The following is an 18,148-nucleotide window of genomic DNA, read 5'->3' on the forward strand; positions in this document are numbered from 1 at the left end:
CTGCATTGAAAATGTAGGGCCCTGCAAAAGTATTCACACCGTCAACCTATGGCTGCACAATATGGATGAAATATTGAATCACCATTTTTTGGCCAAATATTGCACTTACACTCATGAGAGTACATAACCTCAATTCTAAAATAAGATTAGAGAATGCATAACCTAAATGTGTTAACATTTAAAACACTGTCTAAAACACTTTAGTATATACACATTCAATGAGAAGGCGTTTGCCATTTTTACGCTGTTGCCAGTAGTTACAATAAGTCTTCTTCTAACATCGAAAAACCATCAAGCATTTGAACAATTTAAATACCGAAGTAACAAAAAAGGCCAAGTCTCACAAATGTAGCCGGGGGCAAAGACTAGTTTTATTTGAATAAGCTAATTCTGGTAGTAATACAATTAAAATAAATGTTGTTGTGTATACTACTTAAATATTTACATATTTTACAAAAGGGAGAATAATCCATTATTTTATTATCATGTGAACTGTATTAGAGATTGTTTGATTTATCTTTATGTTATTAGTTTAACCACAAGAGGATGATAGTGTAGAACGTTAGTTCCTATCCTTGTTGGGGAAGGGCCTTTTTGGGGTGAACACACACTGAAGCAGATTCCACATTTTGAGCTGAACGATGGCTGACAAAGTACCCATCACATCTGTGCTAAATATAAACCAAATATCCTACAAATATTACTGTTTAAGAATGTATGATTGGATTTGTAAACATTTTTAACATAACTTTTGTTTGGTATCCAAATTTAGATAGACGTGCATGCTGTGTGTGGTATTTGCTACAAGATCCTAAAGGTACATGTGGTTGCAAACAGGGTTGTACATGTTGATTCCAATTCATTTATAAGAATGTGTGTCTGTATATATATATATATTTGTAATTAAAATTTTATGTTAGTAAAGTTATGCTGACATGCTGTAAGTAGGTTTAAGAAGACTAATGGAGTCGTGTCCTCTGTCATTTTCTTTTCAGAGGAAAGCCCACTGCTGTATTTTAGTTATCATATTTTAGTAGATCATTTTAGTACCGCCATTTTGCTGGGTCAAAGGATTTGGGTAAATATATTTTAGTGACATATTTTAGTAGACTTATTTTGGTTATCATTTTTACTTTCAAATCCAAAGAAGCCACACCAAAAATAAAAGAAGGCAATTGTGTCCTGTGTGGTACCTCAATTCCACAGGTTACACCAACAAAAGGCTTTCTTCATAACACAGACACTTTGTTTTCTGTGAATAACAAAGAGGGATGACCACCACTGGCGTAGGTCAAATTCGAAGGAGCACCCGAAAAACTGTCGACGAATGGATGACACTTGGTTGTCGGCTCGTGACGTGCGTCTCATTCACATTTTTTGGGAAGTGAAAATCACATGGCTTTGCCTGGGTGGAGTGATGCATGATACCTAGAGGTCTTCACGGGTCCAAAAATAGGATCAGTTCCGTATTTCCCACCCAACCCGATTTGCATGAATTAAAATAAAATGTTAGATCCATGCAAAGAAAAACAGATCCACGTTCCAAAAAGTACAGTATAAAAAACGAAAAAGAGACCTATAACTGTCCGGATCTGAAAGAACCGTTCAGTACCGACTGTAGAAATAGAAAGAAGTATCAAAATGGTGCAGCAGCCAGCTGGCGCCATCAATAGTACAAATATTATTGGCAAAATTTGCAAATTGTGTTAAGCATCCTAAAGCAAATGACATAACCTACAAGTACGAAACCTTTTATTTATTTGTATTTATTGAACTTCCTAAAACAATGTGCCCAACTTTGCTCCGTTGTGCCTATATTTGGCGTTAACTGCTTTGCGGTCTTGACTGTATGCATTGCGTAATATAGGCCTACACAAGACCAAACGTTCTGCAAACGCTTCTGCACTGCAATGCTGCAAGCCAATCGTAGCTTTGCATTTGAAATAAATTCACTTCCGGTGTATCACGGCGCATTGATGCTGCAGGTCTGATCGAGGCTAAATGCACCACACTTTCTTCAGCTATACACCTGCTGGGCCCATACCAAACTGGTTCAGGTGGAGATTTGGGGGGTAAATGCATTCAATGCATGCATACTGTATATGCCATCTATAGCATAGGGTTTTTTAACAAATAGATAGATCGAGCTTGCTGATATGCCAGTTGAATGTTCCCAGTCTTTCATGAGACTTAGCCTATCCTTGTTGGCTATAGGGCAACAGATTAATTAGCCTATAGGCCTAGAGTAAAAGACTATAATTTGTTCATTTATAATTGAAATAAGACACATTATATTGTTAGATTACAGGTCTAACTAAGATATTCTTCATCTCTAATGAATCAAACTAAGTCCGAGCTGAGTCAGTGTACAACGCCGCCAAAGTTGACTAATAGGAATTTAGCCACAACTTTGATGTATTAATGATCAAAAATGTGAAATCGAATAAACGATTACAGTAATTAATAAATATCAAATAAAAAGATTAGAAAATACGAACTAAACATTACACAAGAACCAACCAATAGGCTCTGTGCACAAGCGTAGTGACGAACTTCAGCTTTAGCCAGAAGTCGGCATATCAGTTTCCGGTTTACTTAAGGCGATCACCCGCATTGCTCAATTTTTTTTGTAGATGTCTCCAAGACCTGCCTAAAATAAGCATTAGTGATGTCCATCGAATTGTTGATGCCTGGTCCCCTGCTCCAACAAGCAAGCGGAACAAGGGATTCAAACTCTACGTATCGAGTTAAGTAGTTTATTGTGGTGTGCCGGCCGGCTATCGGCTAAGCTAGTTAGCGACGTGTTCCTTTTTAGTGTAGTATTAGGCAGGACAATAGAACGCATAAAAATTCACCCTAGCCTCAAAAACGGCAAAAGAACGCTGGCTGAGCTGGAACGCTAGTGCATCCCCATAGCAAATGAATTGAAACAAACCTTCGTTCAGCCTCTTCTAACCTGAATGAAGCTTAAAATTCCATAGCCTCAAAAAAGCACCAAAACAGGGTCTCCTTTTTTTATTTTACCCACTGTAACCTCATTTCACAATGAAACTGAAAAATAACAACTGGCATAGGAAGTAAACATCTGGTCCTATATGGTATTAATTTCGCTTAAACCTGCGTTACGTGGAAGTATATAAAAAATTGCCTTTTCTGACTATTTCTAGTCTAGCGTTTGAAGTCATTGAATGGCGCAAGCCATATTTTATTAAAAAGAGGACATTCTCCTGATTAAAATGATGCCCCACTTGATGAAATTGAAAAATATACATTTTGAGATAATTGCCTCTACACCAGCATGTCCTGAAGCCCAGCAAAGTGGCACACAACAGTGTTCTTTAGCCCCACCCACAGTACCTGGAAACTTAAATGAGTCACGTACGTTCATACAACAGCATCACTCATCTTGTTGTGAGTTTAAGTGTTTACTAATGTGGATGAGTATTAGTAAGTAAACCGGAAACTGCAATGCCGACTTCTAGACAAAAGCGGAGGTTCGTCACTACGCTGGTGCACAGAGTCTATTGGCCTGGCTTAAATAGCCCAGTCCAACTTGAGGGAAAATATGTAACAATATAATTAATCAAAACTGTGTAGCTACTCTTCCGCTTCTAGCTTTCTTTTTACACTGTGAAAAAGGCATTGCCCTCCATATTCCATCAATCAAGAATAGATTATACCAATATATAGCCTCCTCCCTTTTCTCTCTCTAGCCACAGCCTGTCGCAGGAGCTGAGCACATGCATACAATTTTAGTTTCAATTGGCTGAAATATTTAAGATAAACTTGCTGTTACCTTAAGATAACAGCTGCCTTTACATCAGCAATGTGTTATTTATATTTATTTAATAATGGATAGATCCAATCGGTCCATTCAGCAAATACAATATTACTGCAGATACCCCAGACCCGTCGCAATTATGTCAGACCCAACCCAGAGCCAAGACAAAAAGTTAAATTGTTGGACCCTGGCTCGGGTCCCGGGTCGGATCTCAGAATTCAGGTTCTGGTGGACCCGTGAAGACCCCTACTCTGAAGCTCAATTCGGAGGCTGTTCTGTAAATCTTTTTTTTTTTTACTAAATATAGCAACTTCTGATAAAACCATATCAATTTCAGGCTTAAATTAAAAACATCCGCGGCCCACTTCAGGTTTTTGCCACGCCCATTTCAAGTACCAATACGGATACATATACTTTAGTGGGTTGAACAGATACAGATATGGGTTCACATGCTCTTCCCTACCATACAGGGATATCCAAACACTGACAATATTTTGTAAACTTTGTCTAATCAATGCATTTGTATTACTTTCTCTAACTCCTTTAAAATGCTGTTTGGTCTTCATTTTCTTTAAGATTCACAACCTGATCAATGATGCTTCAATGGTGAGATTTAGACCCATAAAATGGGACGGTTACTTTAACCGTTCACTGGTGGAGGCCAACCGTATGGTAACTGTCATCATTCGGGCAGTTTCTTTCATCTGTCTCATCTGGGAGCTTCCACAGCACACGAATAATCATGCGAGCAAAACATTTGACAAATATTTTCTAACATGAAACCAATGTCACCTTACAATTATTGATTTTGAGTTTAAGTGTTTTAAAACATTAAAAAGAATGACATTTCAATGTACCAATTGTAATTCAGAAACAAGAAATTATGTGTCAAGGGTTTGAATACTTTTGCACAGCACAATAGAAAAATCAAATAATATAAAAGACTATTAATTTGATAATGTCTTATTCATTTTGAAATGCACTAAATTAGAAACATCTGCCAGTAACAAAGTTAACTACTGCCTCATAACTCACCTGATCTATTTCCTTTTACAAGGTAGCTTTCTAAAAATAAATTATTTAAAATTCTTGCTCTTGGATGATAAGCAAAATGAATAGACAGCACTGAACAGACAATGCAGCCCAGACTAACACTTAATGAAGACATTCTTTTATAATAACTTTAGTAAAAAGTGGACAGGGAATATTTGCACCTGTCATTTAAGAAGCTCCAAAAATATTTTCTTGGACACAGAACATATTTTGGACACATTTCTTGGAGGCAAATAGGTAAAGAACCACTGTGATCATCTTACATCTTCTTTAAACTTCGCTGTTGCAGGTGGGTCTCCAAGCAGGTGTGATGAATATAATGTACCAGTAACACTAACTACTAAAACCCACCTGACCCAGATCCGGAGGTGGTCATGTCGTAGATGAGGTCTTTGAGGGTGTGGCCATCGGCCAGGAAGGGGTGGTCCATGGCTGGGTCTTCCTCGTTGGGCACACGGTGGTGGATGACAGAGCGGCTGTGGCACAGGTAGAACACCAGCAGCAGCACAAAGCAGAGCACGCACACCGGCCCCGCGATGACGGATGCCAGGGCCACCGGGCTCAGGGGGGGTGTTGGAGCTGTGGGGACTGGGTGGAGTTACAGACATTCTTAAATGGATTCAATAGATTTTTTTCCTCATCAATCTACACCCAATACTCCATGATGAACAAGCAAAAGCTAAGTACAGGTGGGCTGTCATGTTCAATTTACTGAAGGGTGGCTTCTCTCTGGCCACTCTACCATAAAGGCCTGATTGATTGGCTGGAGACAAGGTTATCCAATCTCCACACAGAAACTCTGGAGCTCTGTCAGAGACCATCTGGTTCTTGGTCACCTCCCTGACCAAGGCCCTACTCTCCTAATTGCACAGTGTGGCTGGGCAGCCAGCTCTACAAAGAGTGTAGGTGGATCCAATCTTCTCCTATTAAAGAATTTTTGAGACATCTGTGTTCTTGGGTACCTTAAATACTGCAGATATTTTTTGGTTCCCTTCCCCAGAACTGTGCCTCAACACAATACTGTCTACAGACCTTATAGACAGGCATGTGCCTTTGAATTATCAAAAATCTATTTGCAAACATTTCTAAACCTGTTCTAGCTTTGTTATTATCGGGTATTGTGTGTATATTGATTCAGGCTGTAATATAACAAAACATGGGTCTGAATACTTTCTGAATGCACTGCAGAGTTGTCATACTAACAGTCATGTTTAGACATGCCCAGTCTTGTTCTCTCTCGCCCACACAAACACACACACACACTCACTCACCCACCCATCACCAATGCCAGAAAATCAGTCATAGTGGATGTTTAGTCTGTCATTAAGAGGCGGTTTCCATCAACAGACTATTTCCTTACATAGTACACCAGCTTTTTTGGGAACAATTTAAAGCAGGAACTGATAGGGTAAATATTGCAAAAGCCTTATTGATATTCAAAGGAATTTTCTAATGCAGGCTGGAATAGACTGTGACTTGCTGAAAGTCAGAGAAGTGTAATTTGCTGAAGGCTCTCAGACATCAGGGTGATGAAATATTGAAGGCACTTTAATGCTTTCTGTTTTCATAACAAGGACTGATGTTGAACTTTGTAACATAGTATCAAAATATGCTTCTGTAGCTATTAAATTGTTCCAAAGGCCTGGTGATTTTTGTATCTTTCCAGCAATGAACTGCAAAGAAAGACCTATGGCCCAGCTATTGCTGGGACAGTTGAGAGTGGACTATCCAGCTGAAAAGGACAGCATGGCATGAAGGCAGAATATCACACCCATGACCAAGTATGGGAGCAGTGAGGTGCTTCCTTCTGACCACAAGAGTGTCCAAGCAGAAACATTGACTCAGGCATAAACCAACTGACTAAAAAAGCATTGCAGAACAGTCTAAGAGTAGCCTCAAAAAAACATTGAAAATGTTCACTGAAAATGTGTGGAACAGCAAAATCTGTTATGGGGTCTTAGCTTGACGTGTCTCTTAATATTGTAATATTGCTCCTCGAGTCAATTGGGATATTTCATCATTAAGTATGAATTTGAGATTTTCTTAAAACAGGGTGTTACTATTATATGGGGAAAAGTCATTCCAGTCCATAACAAAAGGAAAATAAATTGGGGATCGTTGCAAACTTGGTCAGCAATCCTCTCAGCGGCGATTCAGACGTGCAGGCTCGGTCCCCATGAGCTGGTGAAGCTACATTGTACATTATGGGTCCGGGTACGTGGTAAGAGATACGAGATTTCTGATACTTACACGTTCCTGAGTAGTCGTTGGGGTCGGGGTCTTTGTTACACATGTCCGTGGTGCAGCAGACAGGGACCATCCCTATGTTTTCCTTGGTGTGGGCGCAGACAAATGGTCTGTCCTTGGGGACGAGGTCCGCCTCATCGAAACACATGCTCCTCTGGGCCACCATCTTACTGCCCGTCTTGACGAAGGACACGAAGCACAGGCCATCCGTGTGGCAGGTACTGTTGACGCACCACTGGCAATGGCACTGCAGCGCTGGAGAGAGGACAGACGGGCGGGTGTTAGTCAGTATAATGGCATTTGAAATCAGCCCGCGTGACACCATTGGTGACCCCACCTTAGACTGTTCAAGTGCAACTTTAAAAAGTTAAATCATTGTTTTTAATAAATAAATATTGTTTATTTATATATAATAATAGGAGGCATAAATGAGAACCTATGGTAAACAGTGTCTCAGTGCCAGGTCAACGTTACATTTCTAGGCCGCTCGGTCTAGAATGCAGAACAGCAATTGCAGGTTGGATGTGAACAACTGCGCCTGCGGTTTTAAGTGCACCATGTGGTTGAAACTGGCTTTGCAGAAACTACAGCACAAATCTGGATGGGAAAGTGTTGGCCGCTGATTCAGTGCAACAGGAGAGGCCGCACTTCAGAGCGTTGTTATTGGTTGGCTTTTGCCCCCGGAGCTCGGGTTACAGGGGCTGGAACGGGGAGGATGTGTTACAGGGGCTGGAACGGGGAGGATGTGTTACAGGGGCTGGAACGGGGAGGATGTGTTACAGGGGCTGGAACAGGGAGGATGTGTTACAGGGGCTGGAACTGGGAGGATGTGTTACAGGGGCTGGAACTGGGAGGATGTGTTACAGGGGCTGGAACTGGGAGGATGTGTTACAGGGGCTGGAACAGGGAGGATGTGTTACAGGGGCTGGAACAGGGAGGATGTGTTACAGGGGCTGGAACTGGGAGGATGTGTTACAGGGGCTGGAACTGGGAGGATGTGTTACAGGGGCTGGAACAGGGAGGATGTGTTACAGGGGCTGGAACAGGGAGGATGTGTTACAGGGACTGGAACAGGGAGGATGTGTGTGTCCGTCAGTCTGTCAGAGTCACCATGAAGCGTTGCAGCAACAGAAACCAGATGTAGTGGACCCGGCACTGAACCAGTCCTGCAGCGAATGACATAGGCCCCGTGCACAACCGCACACGACACTGGAGGCTCAACCTAACTCTCTCACCAGACCGCAGGCTACAATTAAAGCAGTGTGGGATGGCAGGCCGTCTAGACAGACCTAGACCTCTGGCTTGAGATGAGACTCGGGAAAGCGCCATAAGGAACACCAGGCGTGATAGACATTTGCAGCATTCCTAGACAGTATCTGGGGGTAGGGACTTAAGGAGGGGTTGTAATATCAGCAGTACTGCAGAATGTGTGTCCGGGGGAGGAATACGGTTTACTGAAATATACAGACATAGACAGAGAATGGGACTTGGCAGGCTTATCATTTATTCTGTAGAACTGACCAAAGCTTGAATCCATCTGCTTGGCAGAGACTACTGAAAGCAGAATAAAAAGTATCGACCTGTAACTCAGCACAAACAAAAATGACTTTTTTTTTCCCAATCAATGAAACTTTTTTCAACAAATATGAGATGCTCAGGTGAGTTGGGTTTCAAGCGGGAGTGTTTTTTTAAAATATATATATATATTTTTTTTTTTAATAGATTTTCAATTATTACAGTAAAAATGCCAGAATGAAAACAAGGAAGCCAACAACTTACCTACCAATCCCTCCCACCCCGCCCCGCGGTCTCTTTACAATGGGGTACATAATGGACAAATAAGTCAACAGAAAAACAGTCACAGGAAAGATAAAACATTAAAATGGGAGTGTATTTTTAATGCCTAAACCTTGAGCAGGGAATGGGAAGGCTTATTAGAAAAAAAGAAACCACATACAAAAGCTGGCAAACTTCACCTTGAGATTTCTAACCAAAAAAAGGCCTTTCACAAATGTTTTACACAGGAAGACATCGGTTCTAGAACAGTGGCTCTCACATGGTTTGGGGTCACATCCAAATTGAGCCAGGTAGTCTCAGTCACGACACTGCGTTGCAAATTTTTTGGTTTGTCAAAACGGTATCTGGAAATATTTTTTGTTACATATACAGTAAATGCAGCAATTATATTAAACAAACAATGTTCTGAGATTTATCATTCTGAGCTTCATCATTATAATTCCATATTGATAATTTTTTTAAAGAATGTTGGCAAACTCGCTTGTTTGCGGTCACAAAATTAGCCCAATAGCTCTGCTAGTAGCTATATATAAAAAAATTACTGTGATGTAATTAAAACAACATACAGTTCTAATGAATGGCAGTTATTTAACCATTTAATCATGATTTCCTCCTTAAAAAAATATTTAGGCCCTCTCCTTCGGGCCAAAACCAATCCTTCTGCTCCGGGCCCTTTCCATGGTAAAACACCTCAGAAAACATGTCTTGAGGATCACAAAGTGACTCAAACAACACGCCACAAGTCACCGAGGTTAACGTAAAGATGAAAAAACACAGAGGTCAAGCCCAGGAAATGGAAGGATCCAACTCAAGAAACAACTACACTTAATTTGGCCTCACGCTTGTCCTCTCCATGCAAAACTGACATCCACTTTCTCTCAAATGACACCCTAGTTGTTCTGTTGTGCACTACCTTTGACCAGCTCCCTATGGGGGAAGCTGGGCCACAGTACCATTTGGACCACGGTTGGGACAGGAAGATGCTCCGAAGACAGATGTGATGCGGCAAGTACTGTTCCCTGGGAACTGGAGTGGTTGGGGTGTGTGGCTCCTTCTACATTGAGTGGTTGACTCATTAATTCATGATGGCCTGGCCTGTAACCAGCACCTCCTACTTCCCTTTAATTCATCTCTGCACCCCCCCCCCCCCCCCCCCCCGGTTCTATCACTCCCCCTCGGCCACTAACTCTCGCTCCCACACTCGCTCTCTCTCTCTCCAAGGATTAGAAAATCAGTCAAACGCGGTTCAAAAACACCCTACTCAATCTGCGTTTCTGGGCAACACAAGCCTTCAATCAATTCCCGATGAGTTGTGGGGGGAACGTACGCCTGGCCTGGCTGATCAATAGATGGAAAGGTGCCGCTTGTGTTTTGTCATCCCCGATGTTAGCACTGATCGAAATGTGTCACACTTCAAAGCATTCACAAGAAAAGCGTCAGAAGATCAGAAAGCTGCTGTCTAGCTACAAACGAGCCCATCTCTCATAATTTCCCAAAAAGGTGACTAGTATTGAGAATCCCATGGTGCATTAGACAGACAGTGGATTTGGAAGGCAGTAAGTAAGCTGCTTCCTAGAACTGAATGACCTGGAATTGAAGCCTCCATTCTAGGCACACTATTTATATCTCTAAGATAAAAAATAGACATGTACAATCTAGCCTGAGAAAACATCTTCGAGACCAATTGTACCAAGACTGTGTACAGGTTAGCCCCGAAACCTGGCCTGGACGTCAGGAGAGCAACACCGCACACAAGAGCCATGGCAAATAATAGCTAACGGGAAGACAACACAACACCAGTTGGCATAAAGATGGGTTGTTATAGGCCTCTGAGTATTGAAAAGCTCATTGGTTTTATCATTGTAACACAGCTCTGCAGAGGAGAGCATAGAGATAACCTAAGGAGAAGGAGAATGGATGATTGCCTGCTCCTTTCCCCTAAGGCACCGGTATCGTTCACACAACTCCCTCCATCTCTCCTGTCTCCTGCTCCCCTGTCAGATTCTAGAGGCAGAACGGACAGGTCTTCAGTGGTAGTGAAAAGGAGACACATGGCTTGGGAGCAAGATGACCGAAAGACAGCTAGGTTCAAAAAGGTTGAGACGACATAAAAATGTCATACAAGGAAAGCCCTATAAATGTAAGAAAGTTGACATTTTCATTTTATAGGAAAAATTCTGGTTTATTTTATATTACCAAGATGCCACATGATAGTGTTTGCAAAACAAATAGCCATTGGGCTGCTGAAAATAATCATGGTACCACTCTGCTGGGTAAGAATAGGCTATTTGTGGTTAAAACGTAATTAAAAGGTTTTTGGGAAAGCCTTTATTTACTGGAAGAATGACTTCATCAGTACAGACTAATCACTACACACAGTAGTAGAGACCCACAACCAGCTCTTTGGAAAATTGCATGTTTTATGATAAACTTGAATACATTGAGTACAAATGAATAGATTTTCAATTATTCAATCAATTTAGTTGAATGCCTTTTTAAATATTGTGAAAATGCTTTTATGTTTATTAAATCCAAAATAAACCAATCGACCATCGTTGAATAGCATTATACAAGACCATTTGACTGGATATTATACTGTAGATATTCATACTGTGAATGACAGTAAAGCCGCAAGACTGTATTTGCAGAAATCAAATTATTATGCTCAATTTTCACTTTTATAACAAATGGCAAACTGGAATGCTACCATTTACTCAGCCATACTGAACACAGAAGCTGGTCCCTTGTTGTATGGTGGCATAGAGCCTTATGTGACACTACAATCCCCAGTGTCTTTACCTTGTATTGTTGACAGCCCAGAGGACTAACAGTATCAGACAGTTGGCAGCACCACTGGCATGACTCACAGGTTTGTCTGTGTATCCGTTAACGCATCATGAGAGATCAGGCCATGTAATGGAGGCGGAAGAAGAACCTTCCAAACCTACACAGGAAGATGATTGACAGTACCACCGGAACTAAATGAACTCTGAAGCCCACCTAGTCAGCAAACAAAACAGTAACTGTAAAACAGGTAAACTTACTAGCAGCTAGATACCTTCAAAACCAACTCAGTCACAGCATTCTATACTAGGGTCAAAAGCCTGACACCTAAAATGCTTTCAAAACATAATAAAATAAATAAAAATGAAAGCCAGCAGCAGTAGGGTTAGAGCTCATAAACACTTACAGATGGAAACACCTGGGCTAAGCACAAAGCCATAGGAATGGATGGAGAGATGTCTCCACCAGCAGAGGTGTGCCAAGTTATGTCACTGCAGGAGCTCTTAGTCAATGGCCTGGCTGCAAAGGGCCCCTCAATCTCGAGAGTGCGCTTCAGGGGTCCTAAAGAGCAGGGAATAGTCACACCAAAGGCCAGTGTGTCCTGTGTTAATGCAACTGCTTTTATACATACAGTCACTCGCCTCATTCTGTGGAACAGATTTGTTTGGAAGTTCCTTCCTGACACTCAAACTGGATCCAGGCTTTTAAAATGGTAAAGGAGAGCAGAATGCCTACCCATTTGTACCCTACTTGGGTTGTTTTTTAAATAATGAATACAATTAATTATTCGAATTAGAATTAACTTATAGAATATTTTATAGTTAAAAGCGCTTTTAAAATGTAATAAATGTATTAATACTAATAATAATAATAATAATAATAATAATAATTCCAACTTCATCATTTGTCATAATCCTGGCCAGGTTAATATACCAAGACCCTGAAATCTGTCCGTTTACAGCTTCTATAGCTACGGATGCAATTTTGGACAAAACACAACCCAAAATGATGCATCCAATGAGTGTAGGCCCAGTCATAACATGACTGTAATTAAGTAATATCAAATATCAAAAAGTAATATCAAACCTAACACTCAACTTTATCTTTGATATACTATACAATACCATATACTACACACAGTCCAAATACTATACACAGTCCAAATATATGGCACAACAGTGGTTCCAATTCAAACCGATAAATCAGATGCTAAAAAGGTTATGTTCCATACCATCAGGTTTTCAGATTTTTTCCCCTCACAAACACACAAATATCTGTGAACAACCAGATTAAAGATGAGCTGGGGGTGTTCCCACCTCCCTTCCAGTCCAGTGACCTTTGAAGCAGGGTATCCAGGGAGAGAAGACAACAGGGTAACCAGTGGTCCATCTGGGAGCAGAAGTGGGAGAAGGACAGGAGGCATTGTCTAATCTTCCTATCATCGCATTTAACTATTTCACCTATTCACTCAGGTGAAGATCAAGAGTAGCAATCCAAACTCATGACTGAGGCGGCTTTATGTCAGAATTTCCATGACTGCATAGGTAACCTGCTCCACTGCCCCAGAGGCAAGGACGTGAAGTCAACATAACCGAGACATTTCTGAGGTCACCATCCCTTCACATTTCAGTTAATTGTGAATATGAATGATCATTCTTTAAGCGAAACGGCTATGCCAAATATACATGCCAACCAGTTGATCTCAATCCGGTTCATAGGACTAGGCTATGCATTTAGATTTGCCTCAGTTATGTAGTGAGGTTTCAAGGTTGTTGAGCAAAAGGGAGACAATTAAATAGCAGCACACAATTGAGCTGTACGCTACAATCAAACTGGAGCATAACAGTCTTTTCCCCCCCAAGGTCAGAGCACACGTTTTTACCCAATACAGAGCACCGCAGAGTTTTAGACGTGCGAGAGAAATACAACCACCCAAAAGGTTTCAAAAGACCTGGACTGATGTACATGCATCGTGGTATTACATTTGGTTTCTGTTCATATTAATTATTATTTAACGTGAGCTTTCAGCTTCTGGAACCAGTTATATTCCAATGAGCATCATACAGTAGAGTACTCCGGGGAGATGGGGAGCAGCGATTCCTAACAGGTCCGCCCTGACCACTAGCTGTCGTGAGGAGGGGTCCAGGAGGTGAGGCAACCTGCCGCTGTGTCCATTCCATTGGTCAGACCATCCCTCCCATCTGTCAGTAACACGGCTGAGCTGACCTCGCCAGGGTCCTTTTCACCGTCAGGTCACAGTTCGGCCCTGCCACACAGCTCCATCACCCTGATCGTAGCTCTGTTTGTCCTTCTCCCCAGGTGTGTGTGTTTGTGTGTGTGTGTGTGTGTGCCCGCGTGTCAAAGACGAGGCCTGACTAAAGCAGATGTCTCGGGTGAGCGCTTTTGTTTTCATCTGTTTACTGCCCATTCATGACTTTAGAGACCTTAGGGTGATTCAGTATTAGCTCATTCTGACTAGTTGATGTTAGCACTGGCTAATTGCACAAACTTGGATTCATGTGGGAGCTGGAAGATAGCCTTCCTTTCTAGTCAAAGTTTATAGCCATCAGGGGCGCATTTGCAAACACTCAACACCCACGCTATTAATTAATCATATCGCTGAAGTGCTCTAGTTTTCAAAACTCATAAACAGCCTAATTGCTGTTGAGGAGTTTGAAAGCTGAGAAGGGCAGTCTGCAACGTATCTTCAAGCTGACACAATGTGACACACAGGAATGTGTTAGACTTCTGCTGAATGTTTTCTGCTGAAGCATGACTGAACATGCCTGCTCTGTTCTGGATCCTAGTTCCTCCACAAGCCCTCTGGACACCATTTCTGGAGAACACAATAGCTCCAGGAGAAGTATGGTTTCGCTTTTAGCTCTGTTGCTGCATTTCAGGGAACTGTGCTGTCTAAGAATATACTGTTCAAATAAAATGCTTTGTACTCAGGTAAAATAATACTTAAGTACACTGGTGTGGCATTCTTTAATGTTGACAATGTATTGCTGAAAAAATGTTTTGTTCCACTTACCAAACAGCCCTCTCCCATGCCCCCATACTGCTCCCACAGCACACGAACCAATAAAGGACACATTATTTCCCAATATGTTTGAAGTAGGACTACAATAAAAGACTTACCACGCTTAGCTTAATTTCATCTGCAAGCAGAGAATTTGGGAAGGTAAAGTGTACAGCACGAAAAACTCATTACCATTTGTCAGTTTAACTTCTCATAGTTGTTGGCAGTGCACGGACAGATGGACATTCTCCATTCACAGGGACCAGTGTATGAATAAATCATCCACAATAACATGGTGAAATATTTATCCAGCTGACAAACTGCAGCTGCATCCCAAATTACACCCTAGTGCCTTCAAAAAGACTCTGCAGTGGCTGGGTGAAAAGTAGTATGTTACACTGGAAATAGGGGGCTATTTTTGCCAGGACACTCAGGTGAGCATTTCAGCTGAGAACAAAAACACAAGGTCTTTTAAAATCTAAATACTTCATTACTGAGCTCAAGGCAGTTCTACAGAAAATAAAAACTGATGAAACACCCTGCCTTTCCTCAAGAGTCAAAAGCTATTGAGCAGAGAATTCATAACTAGAGGAAATGTAGCGTGAGTCAAGAGGACGTGTCAACCACACCTGTCCTTCACCCTACTAGAATATACACAGGAAAAGTTATGTATGGTTTTCTCCAGTCGGCCTATATGTCTAAATCTAACAATGTGTTTTGCACACAGGAGTTGTTCTCGGCCTACCAATGAAACACTGGGGTAATTTAGGGGAAGTTAAATTCAGTACATTTTACTAGAAAACATCAATGCTGTAGTTTGGGTAAATGTCAAACCATTGTGTCCAACCAAATCTGCGGCTTCCATAAGGCCTGGAAGGACTGTGGGATCAAGGCACTGCTTGCCATTGGCACTTCAGACGTAGCATAGGGTTCCATTCAATAAAGCCCACAATGCAGTATTGACGTAGCAGTACAGTGTAAAAAGACCAGAGGTCTTGGATACTGTATAAAAACATACAAATGCTACCTTGCTCAAAACATTTTTTTTAACTAACCGGCTTGGGATTCAATCCAGCAACCTTTCAGTTAATGGTGAAATGCTTTAACCATTAGGCTATCTACTGCCACAAAGCTATCCATTCGAATTTCCAATAGTCAATTGTGGGCATGGACTGAATATTGTAAACAAAAACGTTGCATATACATTACTATGGTACATCCCTAAAACCTTCCAATTTATCAGCGAGCAATCAGTATTAGATTAGATTCAACTTTGTTGTCATTGAACAGTACAAGTGCAGTAGATTGGAAGATTATAGACCAACATACATACACATACATAAAGATAATTAATTTTATTATCATATAATTTAGAATGTTTCTATTCATTGCGCTTGTTTTCTATTAAAATATAGAAAAATAACTTCTGTATGATCAAATTTGAATGTATTAAAATTAGAAGCATCATAAGCATCAACATTTATATCTGACCACATGGTACACAGGCTAAGGACATTATGCATATATATCAACCAGGATCCGGTTATTGTTACATCCCTGGCAGGTTTAGAATGCATGATGCTCACACCCAACACAAAACAGGCCACACGTCCATGTGCCAAACCATAGTATGTTGAGAAGAACCCATTGTATGACGAGCCCATAGGTTTCCCAGGAGCATCTCAACAGCCCCATTCTGTCAGGTAGTGGGATGTTTTTTTTATACGGGCTGCCTGCTTATAATATACCTCAAAGTCTTCAACCAGTCACATGAAAAATAAAATGTTCAACTAACTTAAGGCTCTGGCTTTACATATTGTCTGTGAGCAAGGCCACTGAACACTAATATGATAAATGTTAAGATGTCAGCTGTGCTAGCCAATTTAATGCAGTGGTTCGGTAGGCTATCCAGGCTATGCAGTGGTTAGGTACCCTATCTACATAAAAAAGCCATGGAAATGCTTTGTGGAGAAAATATTCTAGCTTTGTGGTTGGCAAACAAAATGTGTCCTTGATGCTGCTGTTATGACATAAGCATTTTAAGAAATGCTACACACTGGCCTGGAAATATACATTCAATAAGTGAAGCACAAGTATTCAGTCATATAATAGCCTTTGTCGAAGAGAAATATTGGTTGATAAGGTATTTGATGCCTGTGTGAATTGCTGTCACATCTTCTATTGGTTCACAGAACCCCGTCAGTCCGAGGAGACAGTGGTGTTTGTGTACAGTGTGTAATGGCTCTGTAAAGGGCGGAAAATTCTCTACATTGGGCTAATAGGTTCACATGAAGTAATGATTCACATGTTAGTACACTCCACTGATACAAGATATCTAACAATGTCGAAAATGATCAGGAATTTATGAACCAATGACATACCAGAAAGAAGAGAAATCTGATTACATCTCCGCTTTCCTTCTCTACCCATCATGAATTCTAAGCGCTTCTACAAAGACATATGCTTCTGTTGAGTAAAAGGCTGTGCTCTGTATATTGACGGTATGGGCGTGGATGAGCAGTTGTGAATGAGCAGTTCTCAGCTCTGCCAATCAGAGTGGACTAATGGAGCGCATCGCAGTTTCCCATAAGATACAGATGGGATGCTTTGTGTCCAGAAGCGTGCTCCCTGAATGGAATTTTGTAAGACCATTTTCTAAACCGCATAAATGAAAAACGCCGTGGCTCAATTAACTATGACCTTGCTCCATCTCTCTAAGCTCCATCTTCTATCCACCCTTTATAAAAGCAAATCCATCCATAAACAATGTTCGAATAGGACGTCGCCATTATGAGTAACGTTGCTCTCTCAATGATTCAACGGGGCCAAAAGTCTGAAATATGTTGGCTCGGGCAATTCACAGGATACAATGTCAAAGTAAGGAATACATGAAACCAGCATCTATGGACTCATCACAACGCGCGTTGAGACTGTGCATCCACCGAAATTATTCTATATCTGTATTCTATACATTGAACCTCGTAAACGGACAACTTGGTAGTCTGGTATTAACAATGCAACAGTGTATAGCCAATTATGGGGTTAGCCTCGGCAACATTTGATCTACCCAAGAGTCTCCCACAAAGAGCTTCATACGGCAATTTAGACTGCTGGTGATAGGGCTCTTAGGAAAAATGTTTCCAGTAAACTACTTTCTGTTTACAGCAGGCTATTCGAAAATCCAAAAAGTATTACGGTGAGAAGATCTGTCACTGATCAAAGCAAACAAACGTACATTATATCACACGACATTACAACATATAGCCTCCCAATACCTATCCCTTGTTAATAATAATAACAAAACTATATGGAAATTGTATCATGTAAAAATGGTCACGTTTACAGCAGCTCCTACGTGCCACTGTTGTTCTTCATGTTGTCTTGTCACCCGATTCAAGAACAAGAAAACTATGATGACTACCTAGTTAGGGGACAAGTTGACTTCACCGCACGCCGTGCCACGA

At 41.1% G+C, this 18,148-nt stretch overlaps 1 protein-coding gene across 1 annotated transcript in view; it reads right to left on the reverse strand.

The window, feature by feature from the left end:
• The window catches only part of LOC105024259 (TGF-beta receptor type-1), a 34,485-nt gene that overhangs the window by 15,804 nt on the left and 533 nt on the right, over positions 1-18,148 (reverse strand). Inside the window, exons 2-3 of the mRNA XM_010894094.3 lie at positions 7,085-7,336; positions 5,186-5,422 (exon numbers count right to left, since the gene is read on the reverse strand). Of these exons, the coding sequence (XP_010892396.2) occupies positions 5,186-5,422; positions 7,085-7,336 (489 nt within the window). The remainder of the gene's footprint in view (positions 1-5,185; positions 5,423-7,084; positions 7,337-18,148) is intronic.

This window comes from Esox lucius, chromosome 3 (genome assembly GCF_011004845.1).
Source record: "Esox lucius isolate fEsoLuc1 chromosome 3, fEsoLuc1.pri, whole genome shotgun sequence".
NCBI lineage: Eukaryota > Metazoa > Chordata > Actinopteri > Esociformes > Esocidae > Esox > Esox lucius.